The following is a 27545-nucleotide window of genomic DNA, read 5'->3' as shown; positions in this document are numbered from 1 at the left end:
GACTCATGATTTTATTCTAGGTTGAATCTTGGAGAAAGTTGTGACATAGCAAGTTGATATTCCAATGTTATTTATTTCCAACATTGGTTATTCTGAGCTTCTATTTTTCAAATCACACAATGTAAAGTAGAGACCATAAACCATAATTTGGGTTTATGTATGTATGACTTTGGTACTGAAAAGATAGGACCATTGACGCATCATACGTTGGCTTCATGCCAGGGGATGTGTTCGCTCAGATTCACTGCCCGTTGATGTGTTCGCTCAGATTCACTGCCCGGTGATGTGATAACGCTCAGATTCACTGCCCGGTGATGTGATAACGCTCAGATTCACTGCCCGTTGATGTGATAACGCTCAGATTCACTGCCCGTTGATGTGATAACGCTCAGATTCACTGCCCGTTGATGTGATAACGCTCAGATTCACTGCCCGTTGATGTGATAACGCTCAGATTCACTGCCCGTTGATGTGATAACGCTCAGATTCACTGCCCGTTGATGTGATAACGCTCAGATTCACTGCCCGTTGTTGTGATAACGGTCAGATTCACTGCCCGTTGATGTGATAACGCTCAGATTCACTGCCCGTTGATGTGATAACGCTCAGATTCACTGCCCGTTGATGTGATAACGCTCAGATTCACTGCCCGTTGATGTGATCGCTCAGATTCACTGCCCGTTGATGTGATCGCTCAGATTCACTGCCCGTTGATGTGATCGCTCAGATTCACTGCCCGTTGATGTGATCGCTCAGATTCACTGCCCGTTGCTGTGTTCGCTCAGATTCACTGCCCGTTGCTGTGTTCGCTCAGATTCACTGCCCGTTGCTGTGATAACGCTCAGATTCACTGCCCGTTGCTGTGATAACGCTCAGATTCACTGCCCGTTGATGTGATAACGCTCAGATTCACTGCCCGTTGCTGTGATAACGCTCAGATTCACTTCCCGTTGCTGTGATAACGCTCAGATTCACTTCCCGTTGCTGTGATAACGCTCAGATTCACTTCCCGTTGCTGTGATAACGCTCAGATTCACTGCCCGTTGATGCGATAACGCTCAGATTCACTGCCCGTTGATGCGATAACGCTCAGATTCACTGCCCGTTGATGTGATCGCTCAGATTCACTGCCCGTTGATGTGATCGCTCAGATTCACTGCCCGTTGATGTGTTCGCTCAGATTCACTGCCCGTTGATGTGATAACGCTCAGATTCACTGCCCGTTGATGTGTTCACTCAGATTCACTGCCCGTTGATGTGATAACGCTGAGATTCACTGCCCGTTGATGTGATAACGCTGAGATTCACTGCCGTTGATGCGATAACGCTCAGATTCACTGCCCGTTGATGTGTTCACTCAGATTCACTGCCCCGTGATGTGATCGCTCAGATTCACTGCCAGTTGCTGTGATAACGCTCAGATTCACTGCCCGTTGATGTGATAACGCTCAGATTCACTTCCCGTTGATGCGATAACGCTCAGATTCACTGCCCGTTGATGCGATAACGCTCAGATTCACTGCCCGTTGATGTGATAACGCTCAGATTCTTATCAGATTCACTGCCCGTTGATGTGATAACGCTCAGATTCACTGCCCGTTGATGTGATCGCTCAGATTCACTGCCCATTGATGTGATAACGCTCAGATTCACTGCCCATTGATGCGATAACGCTCAGATTCACTGCCCATTGATGTGATAAAGCTCAGATTCACTGCCCGTTGATGCGATAACGCTCAGATTCACTGCCCGTTGATGCGATAACGCACAGATTCACTGCCCGTTGATGCGATAACGCTCAGATTCACTGCCCGTTGATGTGATAACGCTCAGATTCACTGCCCGTTGATGTGATAACGCTCAGATTCACTGCCCGTTGATGTGATAACGCTCAGATTCACTGCCCGTTGATGTGATAACGCTCAGATTCACTGCCCGTTGATGTGATAACGCTCAGATTCTTATCAGATTCACTGCCCGTTGATGTGATAACGCTCAGATTCACTGCCCGTTGATGTGATCGCTCAGATTCACTGCCCATTGATGTGATAACGCTCAGATTCACTGCCCATTGATGCGATAACGCTCAGATTCACTGCCCATTGATGTGATAAAGCTCAGATTCACTGCCCGTTGATGCGATAACGCTCAGATTCACTGCCCGTTGATGCGATAACGCACAGATTCACTGCCCGTTGATGCGATAACGCTCAGATTCACTGCCCGTTGATGTGATAACGCTCAGATTCACTGCCCGTTGATGTGATAACGCTCAGATTCACTGCCCGTTGATGTGATAACGCTCAGATTCACTGCCCGTTGATGTGATAACGCTGGCGTCAACAGTTGTTTTAAATATTTTGAGGCGGATCCGTCAGCTGGAGGAAGGCATTTCTTTCGGAATTTGCGCAGCATCAGAATGAGATTCGAGCTGGGGAGGTAGAGTCGTTCCAAATGGAATTACAAATCAAATGGGTTGATTGAGACCCTAAAATCGACATTGTTTGTCAAGAAGGTACGTTTTTTTTTAATGTATTTAATTAATTTACTTACCTAACGTTAGTGTTCAACAACTAGTATTTGTTGCTCCAGCTGGTCTGTTTATTAATGAATGTTTTCTCTTCCTGGGCGACGCAGTAACGTTAGCGAGCAAATCAGTCAGAGAAGCCAGCCTTTATGCGCTCTTTTTGAGTTTACCAATAATAATGGATCTGTCTTTTTTTACGACGGGAGATTGAAGCCCGTGATTTCGAAGAATCTAGCCTAATATTTATAGCATTCCGGATATTGAAGTGGTAGCTAGTTAGCAGAAGTGCTGGGCTATGGGGGCGGCTAGCCTGGCTCTCTCACGCAGCTAGCTAACGTTAGTGCCAGAAAAACAGGATAATGTGAGATTGTTGAACTGGCCTTCTGTGAACATTCAGCTAAACAATGTATTTACGACGGAGACGGGGCATTGAATAGAGCTAGGACGCTAGTCATTCTCCGGTGTGGTGGTTTTTGATGGTTTGAAAGGTAACGTTAGCTACTGAGCTGCTGTGACTGTAACGACGATGGCGTTGTGGCACGCCTTGATGGCTACTAAACTAGAATCTTGCCTAAGTTAAATCTCCATAGTGTATATATTATAGTTGATTGGTTTCGCTTATTCCTCTCTGGCTATAGCCAATAGCTAACTGGTTAAGCAATAAAGTCAGTTATCGTCTATGTAATTAAACGATATAATGCCGGTTTAGGAGTGTAACATGCCGGATGGTTACCTTAGTGCTGTTTTGAACTGCACGTGCCTCTTGACACTTTGCCCAGGACGAGACGTCACACCACTGTCCATCATTAACGCTCGAGAATTGACCCCTCTATCAGTTTCATGGAGATGTCATCATTCCTCCTAGTTGGGTAAATTGATTATTTGCCTGGTCGTTAGTAACTGAAGAATAGAGAATGCACTTTGTTCCCTTGGTCATGCCCAAGCAAACTGATTCACTTTCAGGTGGTTTATCTTCCAGTGCACCAAGCATTTGCAATACCAACCAGAGTATGTGAACGGAGCGTGCCCCATTTTGACTGGCGCGCTGGGCGAGATTTCCAAAGCCTGGAGCGACGCTCTCGCCCGTTCCAAGTAGCGCTCACTTCAGGGCATGTCCGGCCAGCATGCATTTGTAGTCTGATTGTATACTGCTATAGCCCCTTGCTTTTGCTACTCGTCATGGAGTTCACTAAATATTTTCATAAAGAAACTGATAAAAACACACAGGTCCAAAATCAAGGTGACTTACAAAGATGAGGACCAAGATGGAGAGCAGTGATGTAGTGTTCACAACGGAACAATCATTGTGGGATCAGAAAATGCACATATCCCGAAAGCATGATGGTGTACTTGCTACTTGCACATACTAAAATAAAGGAACTAGGTGGGTAGATAACTAACTGTGTCATTGTAGCAAAGTATTTATAAACCAAAAATCCGATCGCTTAAAAGTTTACTTCAGTTTTGTTCTATTATCTATACAATAGGCAGGCCATACTTTATTTTGGCCCAATAGCCATGGCATATTCCCGCTTTCTGTTTTGATTGGGTTATTTTGCCTAAACAAAACGTGTATGAATAGCTCTTTCTCTGCCTACCTGGCAAGAATGTGGACAGGATATTATTCTCCGCTGCTGGCCTGCTCTCCAGACACCATCGCATGAGCCTGGCCTAACTTGTGTTTCTAAAAAAATTAATGCAAAGACGCTGTAGACTGAACCTAATAAGGCATTTTTCATTTAATTTGTATTTCATTCGAAGTCACAGCATATGTACATTTTATATACTAATAAGGATTTAATACAACTAAATGGCCCTACCAGTCTAGTGTCGCACTCGCAAATGCTTCACAATGTATTTCTTTGTAGGCTATAGCCTTGAAGAAAATAGCCTAAATAATAATTCATTTTCGTTCCTTCTTAGGCTTCGTCTGGCTCCTGACCTATTTAGTGTTTATATGCTTTTTAATACGACATGTAGCCTATTTGAAATGACTGCTTCTTACATTCACCCTTTCATATTTATTAAAATAATTTTCATTCAAATCATATTTCAAAACCAAATGGTATGTCCAGGTAGTCACACAACTAGATGGGTGTTGGTTAAATTGTGATTATTATTTTTTTCCCCCCTTTTTTTATGAATGGAGCGGAAGTTATTTTTTCTCCATTTGCGCTAGGAACGTTTTTTTTAGCGGAGTGGTGGAACGCTGGAACGGTGTGTAAGCACTATTCCATGAGCGATGAACGTGATTTCCGACCACTCAACTCACTCTGATACCAACCCATGTCCCCTAAAAGAAAAACCAAAATGGTGTACCATCAGGATTGTGTTTTATCCAGACAAGAGAGACCAAGTTCACTGCAAACATTACTTGTATTAGCCTGGTGACAGTGTGACATTTAGTACAGGTATTGTATACCTGCCCATCTGTGTTCAACCGAACACTGAATTTCAAGAGCACAAGTTTTAATGTCACATGCACAAGTACAGTGAAATATCTTTCTTGTAAATGCTAAACCCAACAATGCAGTAATCAATAACAATGTAATAGAACAAAAACACACTGGAAATACAAAAAAGGACAGTAAGTATAAGGAAGTGCTGTCTACCGGTCCTTAATATGGACATGGAAGAGTCATTTAAAAGAATAAGCCAGCCAGTTCTCTTCCTGTTCGGTTGCTCACTTCTCTTGAATCAGATCTTACCAGGCTAGACCGATATGGACAAGCTGCCTACTGGAGATGTGTTGGAGGGTTTTTGTTGATTTATTGACGACACAACCACACATTACCACTCTAAAACGGCATGTAATATCATTCAGTTTATTCAATGTAGGTCTTCTAATAGCCAGGGGATGTTCTTGGTGAAGTCATAATGTGTGAGAGATCATGATTTGAACCGGTGCCAGATTACTCACTCCCCTGCTATAGCAGAGGAACTTTACCATCTGTGCTCTGATGGAAAGACTGAAGTGTGCAACTGATCCTGCTGGTCACAGTTTCAGAGAGCAAGCGAGACCCCAATCAGTGTTTTCTGCCTGGGTGTGCCAGTGTGCCACTACCTCATTAAATAATTAACAGGCACATGAGAGATGTAGGGCTTTGTGCGCTTGATATTCCACCCCACTGACTGCCCTTCCTGTTATTTTGACTGTCCAGTATCCACACTATATAAATGAAACATGAAAACAAATTAAAGATGGTAAATACAGGCTGAAATTCTGTTTCTCCTACATTTTAGCAGACCCTCTTATCCATAGCAACTTACAGTAGGGAGTGCATACGTTTTCATACTGGTCCCCCGCGGGAATCGAACCCACGATCCTGACATTGCAAGCACCATGCTCTACCAACTGAGCTACACAGGACCACCTGTCACACTCATTTTCACCTTCTCTAAATGCCTTAATTTGTGGCAGTGAAAATGTTCTGCTTATACATACAAGCTTTTGTATGTTACGGGGTCAGTGGAATGGTCGTTTTCCAGCAAGTTTTTACATGCTGTTTTAAGGGGTGATGAAATTCTGTCTTCAGCCAGTGTACAACTGTAGATTCCCGATAACGGAGGGTTGGCATTCAGGAGGGAAGGACAGCAGATGGGCTCCTCCTGCTACATCGCTGGTTGGTCAGTCCAACTAGGTCAGATGTCGTTTGTGTTTGGAGTGAGATTGGTAACAGTGAACACCCTGCATTTCACTCCAGCCTTTACCACCCAACCACAATAAAGGCCATTCAGGCTGGCACATAGTGACTATTTGTGCATAACACATTAAGGGGCCACATTAGATAGACTTGAAGGCCAAGTGGTCTACTGCCATGGTTTGGCCTACATTTACCTGCAAATATCTCCAGCCCAGTTGGTAGTTGTAATATTTTCCTTAAATGAGAAACGGAGGTGCCAGCATGAGTCCTCATAATTATTAAGTGCAAATCTGCCTCAAACCTTTGGTCTGGTAAATAACTTTCTCACTGCCTCTAACTATGACATGCTCACACACACACTTGTTGACGCTCTCTTCTTGTTGACGCTCTCTTCTTGTTGTAGGCTCTCTTCTTGTTGACGCTCTCTTCTTGTTGGATGCTCTCTTGCCTGTACTGTATTTGACTTGCTCTGTGGCGCAGCAGACCAATTTCCTGCAGAGTGCAGCAGCTGTGTGGAGGAAGAAAGGAGGCAGACGCCCACTCTTACATCCTCCAAACCCCACATCTGGAAGCCATCGTCCCATCCCCTGCCTGGAGGTGCCGGCACGGGCTCCGTTATTTCATAGTGTTTGTTTTAATCGTGACCGTGTCTCATCTGTGCTGTGTTATACAGTTGGCCGAGTGTGCAACCATTACAGCCACAGAGCCTCGCATGGCCTTCACTTGTCGAAGTGCACTTTTTTTTAACCATTTTTAAAAAAAATTTAATTGCTGTAAATATTTACTTCCTGAAATTCCACAAAGAATTTCTGATGGTGTCAACTGGCATATCACTCATGAAATCGGAACATCAAGCACATCCCACAAGAATGAGTCGTGTCCTAGGTTTACAGCTTGTAAAGTCGGCTAAACATTTATCTGAATAAATATTAGGTAGGTCTATCCATATCTCTGAGCAATAAAAAATGAAGAGCTTTCTGTGCTGTAGTAACATTTGTGGGAATGTCATTGGAGTTCAATGTGTAATCTTATCAGTACCAAAACAGAGCTTTGGGCACGTGTCACTGTTAATTGATACTCTAGGCCTATAGGCATGGGAAGTCAATCTCCATTGTGTGCTAATCTCAGATCGGCTTCTAAAACAACATTCGTTGGCTGAATGAATTAGGCTTGGCCTAGCCTATACCTTTGACTCTAAAGCTGTAGTAATAAGAACAGGCTTAGCCTAATATCACAATGTGTTCTTGGGGCCTGAAATGAGTGTCAGAATATTGTATTGTGGTCTGTGCTTAACATGTAGGCTGAATGTTAAAACACAGGCATTGAGAGGGAAGTAGATTACTTGTGCTCTCTCAAAGTTGAGGCTGGAATGGCAATGTGTATGCCACAAACTGTTCAGCTTAGCTGTGGTGTATCAGTGCACTCTGATTCTCTGAAAGCACAGGGACGGGACCTTTGGACAGACATCGCTGGAGAGAACAACCTCTACACAACATTGTGTGTGTGTGTGGACCCCCCCCCCCCCTTCAAATGAGTAGATTTGGCTATTTCATCCACACCCGTTGCTGACAGATGTACACAGCCATGCAATCTCCATAGACAAACATTTGCAATAGAATGGCCTTACTGAAGAGCTCTGTGACATTCAACGTGGCACTGTCATAGGATGCCACCTTTCCAACAAGTCAGATTGTCAAATATCTGCCCTGCTAGAGCTACCGTGGTTAACTGTAAGTGCTGTTATTGTGACATGGAAACGTCTAGGAGCAACAACGGCTCAGCCGCAAAGTTATAGGCCACATAAGCTCACAGAACGGGACCACTGAGTGCCGAAGCGCGTAGTGCATAAAAATTGTCTGTCCTCGGTTGCAACACTCACTATCGAGTTTCAAACTGCCTCTGGAAGCAACGTCAGCACAAGAACTGGTCGTTGGGAGCTTCATAAAATGGGTTTCCATGGCCGAGCAGGCACACACAAGCCTAAGATCACACTATGCAATGCCAAGCGATGGCTGGTGTGGTGTAAAGGTCACTGCCATTGGACTCTGGAGCAGTGGAAACATGTTCTCTGGAGTGATGAATTACACGTCACCATCTGGCAGTCGGAAGGACGAATCTGGGTTTGGCGGATGCCAGGAGAACGCTACCTCCCCGACTGCATAGTGCCAACTGTAAAGTCTGGTGGAGGAGGAATAATGGTCTGGGTCTGTTTTTCATGATTCAGGCTAGGCTCCTTAGTTCCAGTGAAGTGATAGCTTAATGCTACAGCATACAATGACATTCTAGACAATTCTGTACTTCCAACTTTGTGGCAACAGTTTGGGGAAGGCCCTTTCTTGTTTCAGTATGACAATGCCCCTGTATACAAAGCGGGGTCCATACAATGCTCCTGTGGCTGAATGCTGCAGGGACTTGCTTCCAATGTTCCAACATGTAGTGGAACGTTTTCCCAGAAGTGTGGAAGCTGTTATAGCAGCAAAGGGGGGACCAACTCCATATTAATGCCCATGATTTTGGAATGAGATGGTCGACGAGCTGGTGTCCACATCATTTTGGTCATGTAGTGTAATTAGATCTGGTGACTGAGAGGATCAGGCTGTCTTACAAAGTAAACTGTAACTGAGAGAGCAAGGCTACGTATGCTCAATCTTAATAGGTCTACAACCCAATTAAACCTTTAAGAGCTACAGTGTATATGCAATTCTTTTTTTTAAAATGGGTGTAAGTAAACCTGAGCCATATGCTGTTTTTTATTGGTAGGCCTAGGTCTTCAGCAACTGCCTTTTTTATATAGAGAGACAAATGATATGTAGTTAGGGCTACATGCTTTCAAGGAGGATTGTTCACCGGAAAGAGCTCGCTAAGTCACGTGACATGCGTTCTAAAAGGGACCCGGGCTGTACACGACTCAAAATACTTTGACAGTAGGCTCTATTCCCATTCTAATAAGTTAAACATGCTTCAGTATTTGCCCAGAGTCTATAGTTGATCAAACTTTGAATCCAATCGGAGGTCTACTCCGGCGGTTGGGATGACGTGGAAGTCATAGGTTATAAGTGTCAAACTTTGAAGGTACAGATAAAAGCAGTGATTTTTCATCTGTTGCACTGTTGTTGGTCAGACCTGTGGTATAAATAGGGGACTATTGCACACATGTACACACAGTTTCCAGCCCTGTAGCTGACGGCATGCTGAAACCTGTTGAAGGACACGCGTGCGGGTGATTCTCATGAAACCAGTTTTTAACAATGGCAGTAGCAAGTTCGGTTAGAATACCATGATGTATTTGCAACAAACCACTATAATTCTGAAGACTGATTCCTAGTTTATGGCACAGTGTCTTATTTTGAATACATTTCTGCCAGAATTTTGTACATTTCACCCCAAATTCTCATTAGTGAAATCCATCCAAAAAGGCCTGGTTTTAACCTCCATCGTTTAGCCCCCCCCTTGAATTCCAATTAAATACTAGATAATAGTATTTTAAGGCAAAACCCTAGTTTTAGCAGAGATTTTATGAAAAGTGCCCATCTCCCTGTTTGCTGAAAATACTAGTATTTTGTTGGCCTGACATTTCTATTTATGAATGATGGACACACAATGGATGTGAAATCTTGAGCTTACTTTCCCAGACGTTTTGAATGGAAATGCTGTCATGGACACTGTCACATAAGTACCATCCTCTCCCCTTCAATAAATGCGGTGAATCTGCCTGGTTGCGTAACGCTCTAATCCTTTCCATTCGCCCGGGAATTGGAAAGGGCCTCAAGCACATCTGCGAGGCTTTTAATTAATTGGCTCAGACCCACTCTGGGAAACCTTGGGAGTGCAGCTGCGTAGAGTACTGTTTGTCATGGCTTTGGACTTGGTTATAGCATGAGTGTGATCAGATGTCTGGAAGGCTGACCTTGTGACCCAGTAGATCTTATGCTGATATGGACTGCATGCTTTGTGAATTGATTTTGGTAAATGTTCTGAACTAGATTTGTTAATACACTGAACAAAAATATAAATGCAACATGCAAGAATTTCAAAGATTTTACTGAGTTACACATAAATTCATTAGGCCCTGATCTATGGATGTCACATGACTGGGAATACAGATATGCATCTGTTGGTCACAGATACCTTAAAAAAGGTAGGGGAGTGGATCAGAAAACCAGTCAGTATCTGGTGTGACCACCATTTGCCTCATGCAGCGCAACATCTCATTCGCATAGTTGATCAGGGTTTTGATTGTGGCGTGTGGAATGTTGTCCCACTTCTCTTCAATGGCTGTCTAAAGTTGCTGGATATTGGCGGGAACTGGAACACTGTTGTACAAGTTGATCCAGAGCATCCAAAGCATGCTCAATGGGTGACATGTCTGAGTATTTAGGCCATGGAAGAACTGTGACATTTTCAGCTTCCAGGAATTGTGTACTGATCCATGCAACATGGGGCTGTGCATTATCATGCTGAAACATGAGGTGATGGCGGCGGATGAATGGCACAACAACGGGCTTCAGGATCACATCACGGTATCTCTGTGCATTCAAATTGCCATCAATTTTCAAAATGCAGTTGTGTTCGTTGTCCGTAGCTTATGCCTGCCCATACCATAACCCCACCGCCACCATCCAGCAAACCGCTTGCCAACACAACGCCATACACACTGTTTGCCATCTGCCTGGTACAGTTCGTCTGAGAAGCTCCAGAGTGGCGCAGCGGTCTAAGGCACTGCATCTCAGTGCAAGAGGTGTCACTACAGTACCTGGTTCAAATCCAGGCTGTATCACATCCAGCCGTGATTGGGAGTCACATAGGGTGGCGCACAGTTGGCCCAGCATTGTCCAGGTTTGGCCGGGGTAGGCCGTCATTGTAAATAAGAATTTGTTCTTAACTGACTTGCCTAGTTAAAACCTCTCTGGGATATGTGGGCTAGAGTCCCACCTCGACAACAGCCAGTGAAATTGCAGAGCGCCAAATTCAAAACAACAGAAATCTCATAATTAAAATTCCTCAAACATACAAGTATTATACACAATTTTAAAGCATAACTTCTTGTTAATCCAGCCACAGTGTCTGATTTCAAAAAGGCTTTACGGCGAAAGCATACCATATGATTATGTTAGGTCAGCACCTAGTCACAAAAAAAGTCATTTTCTCTATTTCTGCTTTTTGTGACTCCTCTCTTTGGCTGGAAAATGGATCACTAACCTTTGATCTTCATCAGATGGCACTCATAGGACTTCATGTTACACAATACATGCATGTTTTGTTCGATAAAGTTCATATTTATATCCAAAAATCTCAGTTTACAATGGCGCGTTATGTTCAGTAATGTTTTGCCTCTAAAACATCCAGTGATTTTGCAGGGAGCCACATCAATTTACAGAAATACTCATCATAAACGTTGATATAAGATACAAGTGTTTTACATAGAATTAAAGATACACTTCTCCGTAATGCAACCGCTGTGTCAGATTTCAAAAAAGCTTTACGGCAAAAGCACACCATGCGATAATCTGAGTACAGCGCTCAGACACCAAAACAAGCCATACAGATACCTGCCATGTTGTGGAGTCAACAAAAGTCAGAAATGGCATTAGAAATATTCACTTACCTTTGATCTTCATCGGAATGCACTCCCAGGAATCCCATTTCCACAATAAATGTTTGTTTTGTTTCGATAAAGTCCATATTTATGTCCACATACCTCCTTTTTTGTTCGCGCGTTCAGTTCACTATTCCAAATGCAGAAGGCGCATAAGTCCAGACAAAAAGTCAAAGTTGCATTACAGTTTGTAGAAACATGTCAAACGATGTATAGAATCAATCTTTAGGATGTTTTTATCATAAATCTTCAGTAATATTCCAACCAGACAATTCCTTTGTCTTCAGAAATGAAAAGGAACTCCGCTCGCTTTCATGGCCGTGGCGTGACTGAGCTCATGGCATTTTTCCAGACACCTGGTTCAAATAGCTCTTATTCTCTCCCCATTCACAGTAGAAGCCTGAAACAACGTTCTAAAGACTGACATCTAGTGGAAACCTTAGGAAGTGCAATATGACCCCACAGACACTCTATATTGGATAGGCAATCACTTGAAAAACTACAAACCTCAGATTTCCCACTTCCTGGTTGGATTTTTCTCAGGTTTTTGCCTACCATATGAGTTCTGTTGTACTCAGACATTCAAACAGTTTTAGAGACTTCAGAGTGTTTTCTATCCAAATCTACTAATAATATGCATATTCTAGCTTTTGGGCCTGAGTAGCAGGCAGTTTACTCTGGGCACCTTGTTCATCCAAGCTACTCAATACTGCCCCCAGATCCCAAAGAAGTTAAATTATAAAAACAACATTTGAAACCGGGATTCATCCGTGAAGAGCGCACTTCTCCACCGTGCCAGTGGCTGTCGAAGGGGAGCGTTTGCCCACTGAAGTCGGTTATGATGACAAATTGCAGTCAGGTCAAGACCCTGGTGAGGACCACGAGTATGCAGATGAGCTTCCCTGATATGGTTTCTGACAGTTGGTGCAGAAATTCTTTGGTTGTGCAAACCCACGGGTTCATCACCTGTCTGGGTGGCTGGTCTCAGACAATCCTGCAGGTGAAGAAACCAGATGTGGAGGTCCTGGGCTGGCATGGTTACACGTGGTCTGCGGTTGTGAGGCCGGTTGGACATACTGCCAAATTCTCAAACTATGTTGGAGGTGGCTTAAGGTAGAGAAAGGAACATTAAATTATCTGGCAACAGCTCTGGTGGCATGCTGACTGACGGAATATCCAATTGCATGCTCCCTCAACTTGAGACATCTGTGGCATTGTGTGACAAAATTGCAAATTCTTTTGGTGGCCTATTGTCCCCAGTAAAAGGTGCACCTGTGTAATAATTGTGCTGTTAATCAGCTTCTTGATATGCCACGCCTGTTAGGTGGCTGGATTATTTTGTCATAGGAGAAACGCTCACTAACAGGAATGTAAAAATGTGAGAGAAATAAGCTTTTGTGCGTATTAAACATTTCTGGGATCTTTTGTTTCAGCTCGTGACACAAGAGACCAACACTTTACATGTTGCATTTAAAAAAAAAAATGTGTTCAGTATACTTGGTCATGGAGAAAGGCACGCATCTTATATTCCAGATAATGAAAATTTTTCAAATGGCGAAAAACTGACTCGTTCAGTAAAATTATAAAATGATGTATGTATGACTTCAAGAGCAAGCCCAAAGCATAACTTAACAAATCTATGTGATGTCATTTCTTTCTCCCCTGTCTGTACACTGCTCTCTTGGTTCACTGACTCATCTCTCCTTCTTCCAGATTTGACTGCTGCCATGGCTGACATGGAAGTGTCTCTCTCCCCTGCCCAGATCGAGGCACTTTACCTCAGCCCCTCGCTGTCCTCCACCTCCACATTTTCCTGCCCTTCCTCACCTGGATCCTCTTCTTCCTCGTTCTCCTGCTCAGACTGCTCCTCGGACTGCCTCAACCAACACCAGTCGTCTTCCAGTCCCAGAAGCTCCAGCCCCAGTGGCTGCAGCAGCAGCGACAGCGATGGCATGCGGGGCTGCAGCCCTCCTTTGGATATCATATCTGAGGACGCTGTGGTGCTGGACCTGGTCATCAATCCTGAAGTGGCCTTAAAGGCTTGCCAGGAGGTCCTGCAGAAGGTCAAACTCCTGAAGGTTGAGGAAGAACCGGAGTTGTTGCAAAATTGCAGCCCGCAATGGCAGCTGCCCAAAGGGACCGTATACATGGAGCCTTGCAACACGGGTTCGACTAAAGAGGAAGAACGACATTATTCTCCTCAACAAATAATGCAGAAATGCCCTCCGTCACAACAGCCTTGTGACACAGGTTCGATTAAAGAAGAGGAAGAAGAAAAGTGTGACCCTCCCCGACAAATTACGCAGACATGCCCTCTGTCGCAACAACAGAATGGCGACCAGTCCTCTGCGGCAGCCAAGCAGTCCTTGCTTTTGCGGCTCTTTGAATCTAAGCTCTTCGACGTCTCCATGGCCATGTCCTACCTGTACAAGTCCAAAGAGCCTGGTGTCCAGGCCTACATTGGCAACCGCCTCTTTAGCTTCTCGGACGAAGATGTGGACTTCCACCTGCCCCAGCTGCTCAACATGTACGTCCACATGGACGAGGATATGGGCGACGCCATCCGGCCCTACGTGGTGCACCGCTGCCGCCAGAGCATTGCCTTCTCTCTGCAGACGGCATGGCTACTCGGCGCCTACTCCTCCGACATGCACATCTCTACCCAGCGCCACTCGCGCGGCACCAAGCTGCGCAAGCTAATCCTCTCAGACGAACTAAAGCCCCATGCAGCTTCTAAAGGTGTGGGTGCTGCGGATGCCAGGCCTGGGCTGTGGGTCGGTGCCCGCATTCACCACCACCAGCGGCACACCATGGAGCCATCCCTGGCCCACGACAGCCAAATCAACCCCGCCGATGCCTACCTCTCGCCTTCCAAGCGGACACACCAGCGGTCCAAGTCGGACGCCACACATTGCACGAGCCTGGGGACTAGCCTCAAGAGAACAGCCAGCAACCCCAAGGTGGAAAGCGGCTACGATGAGGTGAGTGCCTTAACATATTTTGTCATGCTAAAAGAGGGACGGGAGAGTGGTGTCAGAGTTGTGGAGTATAGAATGTCTTTGTATGTTTTTGTTTTTAATCATGTATTTTAATAGTAGGCCTGTTGCATACATGTTCTCTTTTTATAGTCCCTATGTATGATGAAGCACAGTAAACCCTGTGTGGATTTTAGTTGAGGAATCTGAGCCCCTACCCTGAATCCCAAGTTTTTCTCCATCTGTGTCAGTAGTAAATAGTTGTCCTACATAACACTGTGGGAAACTTGGTTCAACCATTCTGGATTGTGGTGTGCCAGCAATACTTTTATTATTCGCAGGTGCGGCATCTTCCATGTCTCACAATTATAATACTTGTGGCAAAACTGTTCTGTCAGAATTGAACATTCTTTGGGAGCCCGGGATTACAAGTGTTGGACCTTGAGGAGCTCTATTCCAGCTCTTTCTATGGTCTAGCCAGACTACCCTCAGTCTAACTAATAAAGGGGTAGGGGTTAGGTAGCATCTGTCCCACATCTCCAGAGTTCCCTCCCTATTGTTTTGGGCGTGCAGTCTCCTCCCTCTCCATTTTGGCTGGGCTTCTCAGCCAGATTGCTCTGCAGCTGGTGTCAGAGTGAGGTTGAGGGTGGGTCCCTCTCGAATGGAGAGATGGTGAAAAAATGGGTCACTTTCTATCATTGCAGACATTGGATTGTTTAGTAGACGCTTTTGTGAGCATGTTTGTGTGTTGGGGCAGGATTTGTCAGTGTTGACGAGTGATATAGTCCTTGTGGTAAATCGTGTGAAAGCCATGCCTCTTGGTTGGAAGAGAGACACGTTCAGACTGTAGTTTCCTTATGATTGCTTTGAGTGCACAGGGAAAGAATGTTGGAGAGTTTGTGCTTCCCCTTGTCTGGCCTTTCTCTCAGTCTCACTGTTTCTCTGGCTTGCAGCCTTCTGCCAGTCCCCTCTCTCTCATTAGTGGATCAGGTATTTTATGAGAAATAAAATGGGGTAGTTTTAGATGGGGCAATGTCCTGAACCAGAGCAGAGAGATGGTCCCTCTCCCCTCCTTGATATATTGTACTGTCCTCACAGTTACACGCCTTTAAAAAATATATAATTATAGACTTTCTGGGCAAGTGGACTCCAAGACATCTTGCTGTGTTATGCATTATCTCACTACTACCAATGTTTCCCCTCCCACCTCTCTTCATTCTGTTTATTTGTGCCTGTTTTTGTCATCCTTTTTAATATCCTCTACCCATCCCTCTCTCAGCTAATATCCTCTTTCACTCTCCCTCTCTCTTTTCCTTTCCTCCCTTCCCCACTTCTGCCTGCATCAAACCTCCCTGCCGATGTTGTGGCCAGTGATCCCGGTTTAATCTGTGTCGGTGCTGTGAAGAATCCTGTAGGGCACAATAACAATCCACAGAACGCAACCAACAGCCCGAAGGAGTTCAAGGGCGCTTCATTTTATTGACTTTGCTCTTTAGGATTTATTAGCAAAGATGGGTAGGAAACTGCTTCTCCAATAGAAATACCCGATTACGCTAGTAGGTGATGTCATGGCAACGTTAGCTAGCAAAGGTCCTGTGCAGAAACGCATCATCGGGTCTAACGGTCGTGCAAGCTGTCAAATCAAAGGCACTCCTTTGATATAAAGTTGGTTTTGTTGGAAATAAAAACGTGTCACTTTCGAGGTTGTAGTAATTACAGTTTCTGCCTCTTAAGCTCGGCTCGAATCTATGTTTTGGATTTAAAAAAAAATAACAATGAAGAATAGATTTGTCACTTCTCCCATTGACTTGCCAAACCCCCGGTCTGGTCTGCAGAGTCTGCTTCACAAGCGTTATGGGAAGTCTCGCTTGTTGCGCCTGTTTAGAAACTAGTGATCACTAGTTGGATGGCAAGCAGTCCATTTTGCTTTGATAAATACTGTACTGATAGTCCTTATTTCTAAGGCTTCACTCGCCATCTTGTTAGTCCTGGTTATTTGCCTAAGACTGACTAACTTTGTTTTGATCTTTGTACTTGGCCTCTGGCTGGATTGCAACAGTGAGGAAAAACCAAGAGGCACCAATCACAGTGAAGAGGAAGAAGAATGCTGTGAAATATGTCCACCATTTTGAGCCGCACTGTAATGTGAGTGGGACCGCCCCCGCAGTGCAGGTTGGGTGTTGCATAACGGCCCTTTTGTTTACAGTCTGGGCTCAGCTGTCAGTGCCCAGCATGCCTTCTCTGCCTCACTACTTCCCTCTTCCTGCCCCCTCGTGTTGTCTTGGCAACAGCCGCTGGGCTGGGGCACTGGTGGATTCAGATGGCTCCCTTTTTCCCAGAGTGGGATGCAATGTAAACATACACTACCGGCCAAAAGTTTTAGAACGCCTACTCATTCCAGGGTTTTTCTTTATATTTACTATTTTCTACATTGTAGAATAAAAGTGAAGACATCAACTATGAAATAACACATATGGAATCATGTAGTAACCAAAAAAGTGTTAAACAAATCAAAATGCATCTTATATTTGAAATTCTTCAAATAGCCACCCTTTGCCTTGATGACAGCTTTGCACACTATTGGCATTCTCTCAACCAGCTCCACCTGAAATGCTTTTCCAACAGTCTTGAAGGAGTTCCCACATATGTAAGCGCTTGTTGGCTGCTTTTCCTTCACTCTGCAGTCTGACTCATCCCAAACCATCTCAATTTGGTTGGGGGATTGTGGAGGCCAGGTCATCTGATGCAGCACTCATCACTCTCCTTATTGGTAAAATAGCCCTTACACAGCCCGGAGGTGTGTTGTGTCATTGTCCTGTTGAAAACCAAATGATAGTCCCACTAAGCCCAAACCAGATGGGATGGCGTATTGCTGCAGAATGCTATGGTAGCCATGCTGGTTAAGTGTGCCTTGAATTCTAAATAAATCAGTGTCACCAGCAAAGCACCATCACACCACCACCCCCATGCTTCACGGTGGAAATACACATGCGGAGATCATCCGTTCACCCACACCGCGTCTCACAAAGACACAGCGTTTGGAACCAAAAATCTAAAATTTGGACTCTAGACCATAGTACAAATTTCCACCGGTCTAATGTCCATTGCTCGTGTTTCTTGGCCCAAGCAAGTCTCTTCTTCTTATTGCTGTCCTTTTAGTAGTGGTTTCTTTGCAGCAATTTTACCATGAAGGCTTGATTCACGCAGTCTCCTCTGAACTGTTAATGTGTCTCTTACTTGAACTCTGCGAAGCATTTATTTGGGCTGCAATGTCTTAGGCTGGTAAATCGAATGAACTTATCCTCTGCAACAGAGGTAACTCTGGATCTTCCTTTCCTGTGCGGTCCTCATGAGAGCCAGGTTCATTATAGCGCTTGATGATTTTTGTGACTGCAGTTTAAGAAACTTTCAAAGTTCTTGATCTGTATTGACTGATCTTCATGTCTTACAATAATGATGGACTCGTTTCTCTTTGCTTATTTGAGCTGTTCTTGCCATAATATGGACTTGGTATTTTACCAAATAGGGCTATCTTCTGTGTACCACCCCTACCTTGTCACAACACAACTGATTGGCTCAAACGCATTAAGAAGAAAATAAATTCCTTTTAACGAGGCACCCCTGTTAATTAATATGCATTACAGGTGACTTCCGCATGAAGCTGGTTGAGAGAATGGCAAGAGTGTGCAAAGCCGTCATCAGTGCAAAGGGTGGCTATTTTTTTTGTTGGTTACTACATGATTCCATATGTGTTATTTCATAGTTTTGTCTTCACTATTATTCTACAATGTAGGAAATGGTAAAAATAAAAACCCTTGAATGAGTAGGTGTTCTAAAACTTTTGACTGGTTTTGTGTGTGTTTATATAGATGTTTTACGTATCCGTTCGGAACAGGCATTAATGTCGAGCCCTGCGTTATTGACTTGGACATCAAGACATTCGGTGGAAGGCAAATGCTTAACATTGATTTGACTGCTGTGAAATCAGTTGTAAGTCTTTAGACTGACTTCCTTATCAGACAGCTCCTCTGTACTAGCCTATGTGTTGTCACCATATTAGCTCCACCCTTAGAATACCTTTTTGTAACACGTTGCCCTGTGTTTAACAATCAGGTGCAATCAGGACTACAGGTGCAAAGGACGTCTGCTCTACTGCTGACGTACGTGCACAGACAATGTACTTCTGCCACACCTTGTTGTGTTCTGCAGGTAACCCAAGCCTCCGGCTCTGTCTCCCTGTCGACTCTATCCCCAAGGTAGTTGTCATCAGCAACGTGTACTTTGGTTACATGTCTATTGGGGGCGCAGCTAATCGCTCATTTTGGCTAGACTCCTGAAATACATCACAAGAGGGTGACACAAGTAGCTCAACCTATTTTTGTGTCATTTAAGCACCAAAAGTATAATCGGGCACACAGCCATGCAATCTCCGTAGACAAACATTGGCATTAGAATGGCCTTACTGAGCTCAGCGACTTTCAGCTTGGCACTGTCATAGGAGGCCACCTTTCCAACAAGTCAGTTGGTCAAATTTCTGCCCTGCTTGAGCTGCCCCTGGTCAACTGTAAGTGCTGTTATTGTGAAGTAACGACATCTAGGAGCAACAACGGCTGCGCCACAAGCTCACAGAACAGGCGTGGTGGGTGCTGAAGTGCGTAGCGCGTAGAAATCGTATGTCCTCTCCTGCAGCACTCACTACCGAATTCTAAACTGTCTCTGGAAGCAATGTCAGCACAATAACTGTTTGTTGGGAGCTTCATAAAATGGGTTTCCATGGCAGAGCAACCGCAAACAAGCCTAAGATCACCATGTGCGATGCCAAGCGTCGGCTGGAGTGGTGTAAAGCTCATCGCCATTGGAAACGCGTTCACTGGAGTGATGAATTACACGTCACCTTTTTTTTATTTAACTAGGCAAGGTTAAGAACAAATGATTTACAATGACGGCCTACTGGAGAACAGCGGGTTAACTGCCTTGTTCAGGGGCAGAACCACAGATTTTTACCCTGTCAGCTCGGGGATTTGATCCAGCAACCTTTCGTTTACTGGCCCAACGCTCTAACCACTAGGCTACCTGCCGCCCCATCTGGCAGTCCGACGGACGAATCTGGGTTTGGCGGATGCCAGGTGAACACTACCTGCAACAATGCATAGTGCCAACTGTAAAGTTTGGTGGAGGTGGAATAATGATCTGGGGCTGTTTTTCATGATTCAGGCTAGGCCCCTTAGTTTCGGTGAAGGGAAATCTTAACGCTACAGGATACAATGACATTCTTGATGATTTTGTGCTTCCAACTTTGTGGCAACAGTTTGGGGAAGGCCCTTTCCTGTTTCATCATGTCAATGCTCCCATGCACAAAGCGAGGTCCATACAGAAATTGTCGATCGGTGTGGAAGAATTTGACTGGCCTGCACAGAGCCCTGACCTCAACCCCATCGAACACCTTTGGGATGAATTGGAACGCTGACTGTGAGCCAGGCCTAATCTCGACTCTATGATAGAGCAGGTATCCACTCAACCTTTTCAAATCTAGGAATTACATTTTGGGAAGTATTACCCAGCCACTTTATTTGTTTGGAAAACAAATGATTTTGCCTCGTTAAGCACTGGTCCAGAATCAGTTTTGTTATTTTTCTGTCTAGAACAGTTGATTGGTTTGAATAGGGAAATCAGGTCCCAGGTATACTCGGGGACCCTTCCTCAACAGAACGTCCTGTCCACTGGAAATAATGTACAGGCAGTCTGACGTTTGGTCATGATCCAGAAAAATACACATCTTCACAGGAAAGGCATTTTGACATTTGACTACAAAAATAGAACGCAAAGGAAGCTGCGTGGTTTGCCTGTGAACACAAAAAGACCAAGGAAATCCTATGAAATACGGGTTCCTCATCCTGGAAAATCGGTGCTTGTGAATATGCCTAACTAGGGCTGTGCTGGTCATGAAATTGTCAGGCGGTAATAGTCATGCAAATGACTGCCGGTCTCACGGTAATTGACCTTTTTAACATAAACATGTTTAGTGTGCCTTTGGAACATCTAGATTTTAAAAAGTCAAATCTATTTTATATAGCCATCACAATAAAATCCATGATTTAGTTGTGATAAGACATTTAAGTTTATAGGCCTAAAAATCAAAACAGGCTGCATGATGCAGCTCTGTATCTTGATGATTTGTAGAGGGGGAGATCTAATCAATGGAAGATGGAATTAAAAGGGAAATGAGAGAAGGGTTACAATGATCAAAAGCCAACAGGTATGCTGCTATTTATGCTATAATCTGAGTGGAGTTATATGTAGGCTAACCGTAGGATGGTGAAAAGCGCATTTAACTTTATGGCTAGCCTCAATTAGCCTAGTTAGCTTGCTTCTCTCGGTTTGATGCAGTCAAGACAGGTACTGTGTAATCGGATGGGAGGATAAATAACTAGCAAGAAGTTAAGTGGTTGCGGTCTCTACCTCCTGTGCCTCCAGGCTCATGGTCCCCCGAGCCTCCCGTGTCTTACTCACATGTTCACACACACTCACTGAACGTTCTCCACTCACTAACAGCCTACAGCTTCTGTCTCCATGGCTCCGGTTGAATAAAGTAGCAAAACACCATAAGTTGTGACTAAACATCTCCAAGGCCCAAGGTATCTGGGTGTCGCTCAACTCCATAATTTTAACTATTGTGGTACTGCAATGGGTTGACATAGAATTTTATTTATTTGCTTCCTTCTCCCTGTGTCCATGCATTCTTAGTCTTATACCTCCCTTGGTTCTCTTCTGATTCCGCTCCTAAAACATCCTCCATTCAATTCCCATCATACCCATCTTCCTTTCTCAGCCTTTTTATATTTTTTGTAGTCATTCAAGGAAGGACCTGAAAGTTGTGCCACTTGTTATTTGCTGTAACTCCTTGTAAATTTCTTCAGAACACAAAAAGACATCGGTCTTGATCTAGATTCTAACTCTCCTCCTTGCCTCTCTCCTCCTCTCTGTAGCCTTTGCGCCTGACGCCGCAGAGGGAGTTCATCAAGTCTCTGATAAGCATCGGAAAGCAGCTGGCCACACTGCCCACCAAGGAGCAGAAGACCTGGCAGCTCATCTCAGAGCTGTCACAGCTCAACCACAAGCTGCCCGCCCGCGTCTGGCTGCCCACTGCAGCCTTCGACCACCACGTGGTGCGCATGCCCCACACACAGGCTGTGGTGCTCAACTCCAAAGACAAGGTGAGGCGACTTGTTGTAATATATATGTATAAGGAGGTACACACACACACACACACACACACACACTACAGGCTCCAAAAACAAGGTGACCAGAAGGCCTAGTAGTTTGACACGTTAGTTTTGTTATTATTCATTTCCTGAGGAGCGTTGCGTTTAAATGGAGTGGGCCCCAATGCTCTTTGTCAATGGAACTTCCTGCTTAAATGTGTCTTAGAAAAATAGGTCTAGAACTCCAGTCCCTAAGTATGACCTCTTCATTCTCCCCTTCCTCTCAGGCCCCATACATCATCTACGTGGAGGTGCTGGAGTGCGAGAGGTTCGAGACATCCGGCATTCCCCTGCGCATCCCAGAGACGCGCATCCGCAGTGCCCGCTCTGCGGACAACCTCCTCCCGGAGTGCATTGGCATCACAGCCGAGCAGCGCGCCGGCAGCTTCTCCACCGTGCCCAACTACGACAACGACGACGAGGCTTGGGCCGTGGATGACATTGGCGAGCTGGAAGTGGAGGTACCGTGTGGCACAATGTGACTTCTTCAAGTAACATTTTGATGACTAGGCTGTAAGGGAAGGAGGGAGTGAATCAGATTTGAATGTACTTTAACCCTGGGGTCATTCTATGGTTCCAGCTCCCAGAAGGCCACACCAGTAGCAGTGACAACATCTCCCAGTTCTCTGTGGACAGCATCACCAGCACGGAGAGTAAGGAGCCTGTCTTCATCGCCGCCGGCGACATCAGGTATAGGGTCACTGTCAGCCAGAATTGCTCTGCTAGCTTGTTTCTCTTTAAGAGGTTCTTGTTATAGTTTCACGTTTTGGGTCCATCGCTATTGTCTGGATAGTGGTTTTACAACCACATGTTTCTTTTGTCTTAGGCGACGTCTGTCAGAGAACCTGGCCCACACCCCCACAACGTTCCGGAAAGATCCGGAGGACCCGTCTGCTGTGGCGCTCAAGGAGCCCTGGAAGGAGAAAGTCAGGTGGGTGATTGGTACATAGAAATAGAATTACTAGAAGATACAGAAAATTGGTGGGCATACACAATCCCCCACTGAGGATGCATGTCTATCCCACTTATTTGTATTTATTTTTTATTTAACCTTTATTTAACTAGGCAAGTCATTTAAAACATTCTTATTTACAATGACGGCCTACCCTGGACAACACTGTGCCAATTGTGCGCCTCCCGTAGTTCCGCGAAGAACAACACATTGTCAAGTCATTTGCTGTGTCCTTACTATTTCCTTCCGCTCTCTCCATCCCTCAGGCGGATAAGGGAGGGCTCCCCTTACGGTCACCTGCCAAACTGGCGGCTGCTGTCGGTCATTGTGAAGTGTGGGGACGATCTGAGGCAAGAGCTACTGGCCTTCCAGGTGCTCAGTCAGCTACAGGTACTTGACTCTCCACAGTAGAGTCCCATTCCACAGAAATCCTCTGTGGTAGTGTTATTAGCGTTCACTCACTAATTCGCTCCACTTCTCCCCTTTCCTCTCCAGTCCATCTGGGAGCAGGAGCGCGTCCCCCTGTGGATCAAGCCATATAAGATCCTGGTGATGTCATCAGACAGCGGGATGATTGAGCCTGTGCTCAATGCTGTGTCTCTGCACCAGGTGAGCAGAGAGAATTAAATGGACCCAATTGGGAGCTTGATCTCATGACAAAGTTGCCTAACAATAACTTCAAGCCGAGTTGTTTAGCTTTGTAGTCCTGTACCTCTTGGGATGAAAGATTTTGGTAATATTAGTAACGGTTTGATCACGCACTGGAATTTTGTGTCAGTTGCTAATTCTAATGGAATGCTGTCTCTGTTGCTATTTTATGCAAAATGCTTTTCTCTGCTCCAGGTGAGGAAGCAGAGCCAGCTGTCTCTGCTGGACTACTTCCTGCAGGAGCATGGCAGCTACACCAACGAGGCCTTCCTCACCGCCCAGCGCAACTTTGTGGAGAGCTGCGCCGGCTACAGTCTCATCTGCTACCTGCTGCAGGTTAAAGACAGGTGGGCAGCCCTCCCTTCTCACCCCTCTTCAGTTTCACTACTTCTATTACTCGCATGTTCCATTTCCCCTCTTCCTTTGTCTTTGAGCCTGTTTGGCTGCGTTTACACAGGCTGCACAATTCTGATCTTTTTCCAATAATTAGGCATAAGGTCAGAATTGGGCTGCCTGTGTAAACTGTTTTTGTGGTCTGATCTCAACTACCACATCCCACCCTCTCCTGTAATTCCTAAACTGTTTACTCAGTCCCCCTATCCCTTCTCTTATCTCCTTTCTTTCTCCAGACACAATGGAAACATCCTCCTGGACTCTGAGGGCCACATAATCCACATTGACTTTGGCTTCATCCTGTCCAGCTCGCCCAGGAACCTGGGCTTTGAAACCTCCGCTTTTAAGCTCACCAGCGAATTTGTGGATGTGAGTCAAATAAATCCTACTGCATGCAAATTTGCATTGTCATATAAAAGTGTAAACCGGAAAACACTGTGGAATTGATCATACAACTAGCTCCCTAACAATCTGCGTAAATACATTTTGTTAGTGTTCAGACGCTATTAGTGACAATGAGTTTGCTGGTTAGCTGCAGTAGCCTGCATAACCTGTTGGTTTTGTATGTGTAAAGACTAACCTCTTGTCTGTGGTTCTCTCTCAGGTGATGGGAGGCCTGGATGGAGACATGTTCAACTACTACAAGGTGCTGATGCTCCAGGGCCTGATCGCTGCTCGCAAACACATGGAGAAGGTGGTCCAAATAGTGGAGATCATGCAGCAAGGTACCGTTGGCTAAAACCGTGTATTAGCATGATCAGTATGTTGTGGTGGTTTTCCACAAACACGATCTTTCTCTGTGGTCTTGGTATTGCAACTCCTCTGACTCCCTCTCCCTGGGTCTCCCCTCTCTCCTCCCCCACCAGGCTCTCACCTGCCCTGCTTCCATGGCTCCAGCACCATCCGCTACCTGAAGGAGCGTTTCCACATGAGCCTGACGGAGGAGCAGCTACAGGTGCTGGTGGAGCAGATGGTGGATGGCTCTATGCGCTCCATCACCACCAAACTTTATGACGGCTTCCAGTACTTCACCAACGGCATCATGTGAATGGTTCCACACCAAACTCTACCACATGGGACTACCACATGGGACAACCACATGGGCGAGCAAGCAAACATGCATATAAAGATGGTGGCAAACCTGTGCATATGGACTCACCCATGTGTGCTTGCCATAGCAGCACATTTAGGGAAATGGACTCTTGTATAGACAAGTGCAACAAGTTCCTGTTTGTGAACTCTGTATTTTCTTTGTCTTAGACGGACCTCTGTTTTCCCCCTCCTTGTTTTGGCCTTGTGGAGGGGGAGTTCGCACTTCCTCTCCCTCTTGACCTCCTATCCATAGGACTTTTACCGCATTGACTGTTCTAAAACGAGGCATAAAGCACAGTTCAAATCACACACTCGAAAAGGATTAAGTATCAATATCGGAGGAGGTACTTAATTGAAAAGGGGGAGGGGCAACACTGGAGAGGGAGTGGTCTATATTCAGAGGAGCCAAGAAGACTTTTATCAGAATGGATGAAAGACAAATAACTGTGGATCAATTGTGCAAGAGCGTCACAAAGCAGTACATATTGAATATATTTACTTATTTTTGTTCTTAGAGAGCAAGATGGACTTTGAGAAGCCACTGTGTAACGACAAAGAAAGCACAAGACATATCATTTGCGGAGGTTTTCTAATGGTCATTTTCTTTGTTCTCTGAAAATTCCTATGGTTATCAAGAATGAGCCAGTCTGTAGAGGGGGAAAAAAGGACTATAAAGACCATTGGTGTATGAGTGTTATCTGTCAGGAAAACAACTCCTTAATCCAAGGTTTTGATACGTTTTGAACAATGTTTAAACTCGAACTGGAAAATTGTGAACTAGGACCAACTCATCTCTTATTAGGGGTCCAAGCATATGCAGCAAAGCTGCTGGTTGTAAGTGTTTTTGTTCCCATCCTTGATAACAGGTCTAGTTTCATTTCAATCTGGGTTTTGGACAGCTGGGGCTCGTTCAGTAGAACACATCTGTAATGCATTTAGTGTTATAGATAGAAATGCCATGAAATAGAAAGTTCTTTATCATCTCAGTTCTCCAGGGACTCTTGTCCTTACTGATAAGCACCAAGCAACACAGACTATCAGGAAAGGGCAGAATGTTTTACCATTTTAATATGCCGACTGTGTCATACCAACATGCGTCATGTAGAACTTTGCTTTGCTTGTTTCACTCTTTAAACCACCATACTTGAAGGAACGCTAGCGTAGTGATGAGCCTCATGCACTTGAGTTATGTTGAACCAAAATGGCTACCTGTGGTTAAATTTATGCAAAAACTCAACATTGACGTTCCACTAATGTTAGTCTTTAATTTCTAACGAAATGTGATTATTAACGCATTATTATTGTATGTTTTGTTAACTGAGGTTGCATATTTAAAGAATGCTCAACACTTTCCTCTCTGGTTGGCTCTCAGGTGCATTCCTGTGAATAATTCGGGCTAATCTAGAGCGAGAGTTGTCCTTGAGCAGATTATGTAAATAATGGGAGTGATTTGTCATTCCTGTCCGTTGGTCTGTTTTATTTCTCCTTGTTTTGAACAGTATGAGCTCGCTATCACAAGTCAACTTTGTTTATGTGAATGTTTTTATTTTACTCTACTAAACCGTTTTTTTTTTTTGCGCTGTCTCAAACACAAACGTGTATTGAAGAGAGCGGTTTCAAGAGCTACATGCTTGGATAGCCTATAACTTCTATTACCTGCTCATGTCTGAAAGCTGAGTCGTTGGTGGGGGGGGGGGCTTTTGTGTGTAGCAAAAGTGACAACTTTTCTCTCATGCAGTCATTCCTGTGAGAGAACCGATGCCTTGACGTACAACTTTTATCAATGCAACAGTTGGGACAAGGGAGTGCAGGTCATGTACCCAGGAAGTGCTTTTATCAGAAGTTTAACACTCCTGCTTACTCTTCTCTAAACACTACTACTTCATTGCTTTTTCCTTCATTAATTCCAACCCTAACCTTATTCTGTAAGATGATATAGAACTATAAAGTGCATTTCATCTTTGCTGGAGTGGGTGCTGTCAGTCAAACCTTTGATTTTGATGTCTCCCCATTGAGAAGCAGAATTTTGTCCTTGTCCAGTGTCCATACCAGATACATGCTTGTCCATCCAAGGGGTATATTCAGTGCAGAACAATGTTCAGACTGCTCCTGATAGAAATGTATTGTATAGATCACTTGTTTCAAATAGAAAGTGATGTCTGCTCTATATGAATGTTTTTTGCCTTCTAAGTTCTGAACTGTGTGCCCTCCTGAAAGAGACATGGTTTTAGACAGAATTGGTCCACACCAAGCAAAGCATTTATTCCAGTAATTAACTATGGTTGATATGGAGTGCCTTTGTCCTTGATACTAAAGACATTTAGAATGTACAGGGGAAGAAATTTGTCCACTTTACATTGTATCAAAATGCTAACACTTAAGCTTCCTGATTGTTTCACTTGTGGTTGAGACTAAATGCATGACTCATTCAATAAATCAAATTGTTTTGTTTTTTA

At 44.6% G+C, this 27545-nt stretch overlaps 1 protein-coding gene and 1 long non-coding RNA gene across 2 annotated transcripts in view; one reads left to right on the top strand and one right to left on the bottom strand.

The window, feature by feature from the left end:
• The window catches only part of LOC123726762 (uncharacterized), a 4907-nt gene extending 1083 nt beyond the window's left edge, over positions 1 to 3824 (bottom strand). The window contains exon 1 of the long non-coding RNA XR_006758899.2: positions 3261 to 3824. This is a non-coding gene — a long non-coding RNA (uncharacterized LOC123726762). The remainder of the gene's footprint in view (positions 1 to 3260) is intronic.
• On the top strand, positions 2288 to 27545 carry LOC106569902 (phosphatidylinositol 4-kinase beta). The gene is made up of 12 exons (XM_014141620.3): positions 2288 to 2515; positions 13481 to 14748; positions 21729 to 21956; positions 22232 to 22465; positions 22585 to 22694; positions 22831 to 22935; positions 23223 to 23346; positions 23452 to 23565; positions 23800 to 23951; positions 24234 to 24366; positions 24602 to 24722; positions 24864 to 27545. Exons 2-12 carry the CDS (start codon positions 13495 to 13497, stop codon positions 25043 to 25045), a joined length of 2757 nt encoding a protein of 918 aa, XP_013997095.3. The 5' UTR covers positions 2288 to 2515; positions 13481 to 13494; the 3' UTR covers positions 25046 to 27545.

This window comes from Salmo salar, chromosome 14, assembly GCF_965601325.2.
Source record: "Salmo salar chromosome 14, fSalSal1, whole genome shotgun sequence".
In the NCBI taxonomy this organism is placed as follows: Eukaryota; Metazoa; Chordata; class Actinopteri; order Salmoniformes; family Salmonidae; genus Salmo; species Salmo salar.
The sequence above is the reverse complement of the archived record's forward strand: the minus strand, read 5'-3'. Positions and strand labels throughout refer to the sequence as shown.

Excerpts from the sequence above, each read along its gene's own strand:
- LOC106569902 (XM_014141620.3), top strand. The coding sequence starts at position 13,495 with ATGGCTGACATGGAAGTGTCTCTCTCCCCTGCCCAGATCGAGGCACTT. Across the intron at positions 14,749-21,728 it reads TGGAAAGCGGCTACGATGAG|CCTTTGCGCCTGACGCCGCA; the intron begins GTGAGTGCCTTA and ends TCCTCTCTGTAG. Across the intron at positions 21,957-22,231 it reads TGCTCAACTCCAAAGACAAG|GCCCCATACATCATCTACGT; the intron begins GTGAGGCGACTT and ends CCTTCCTCTCAG.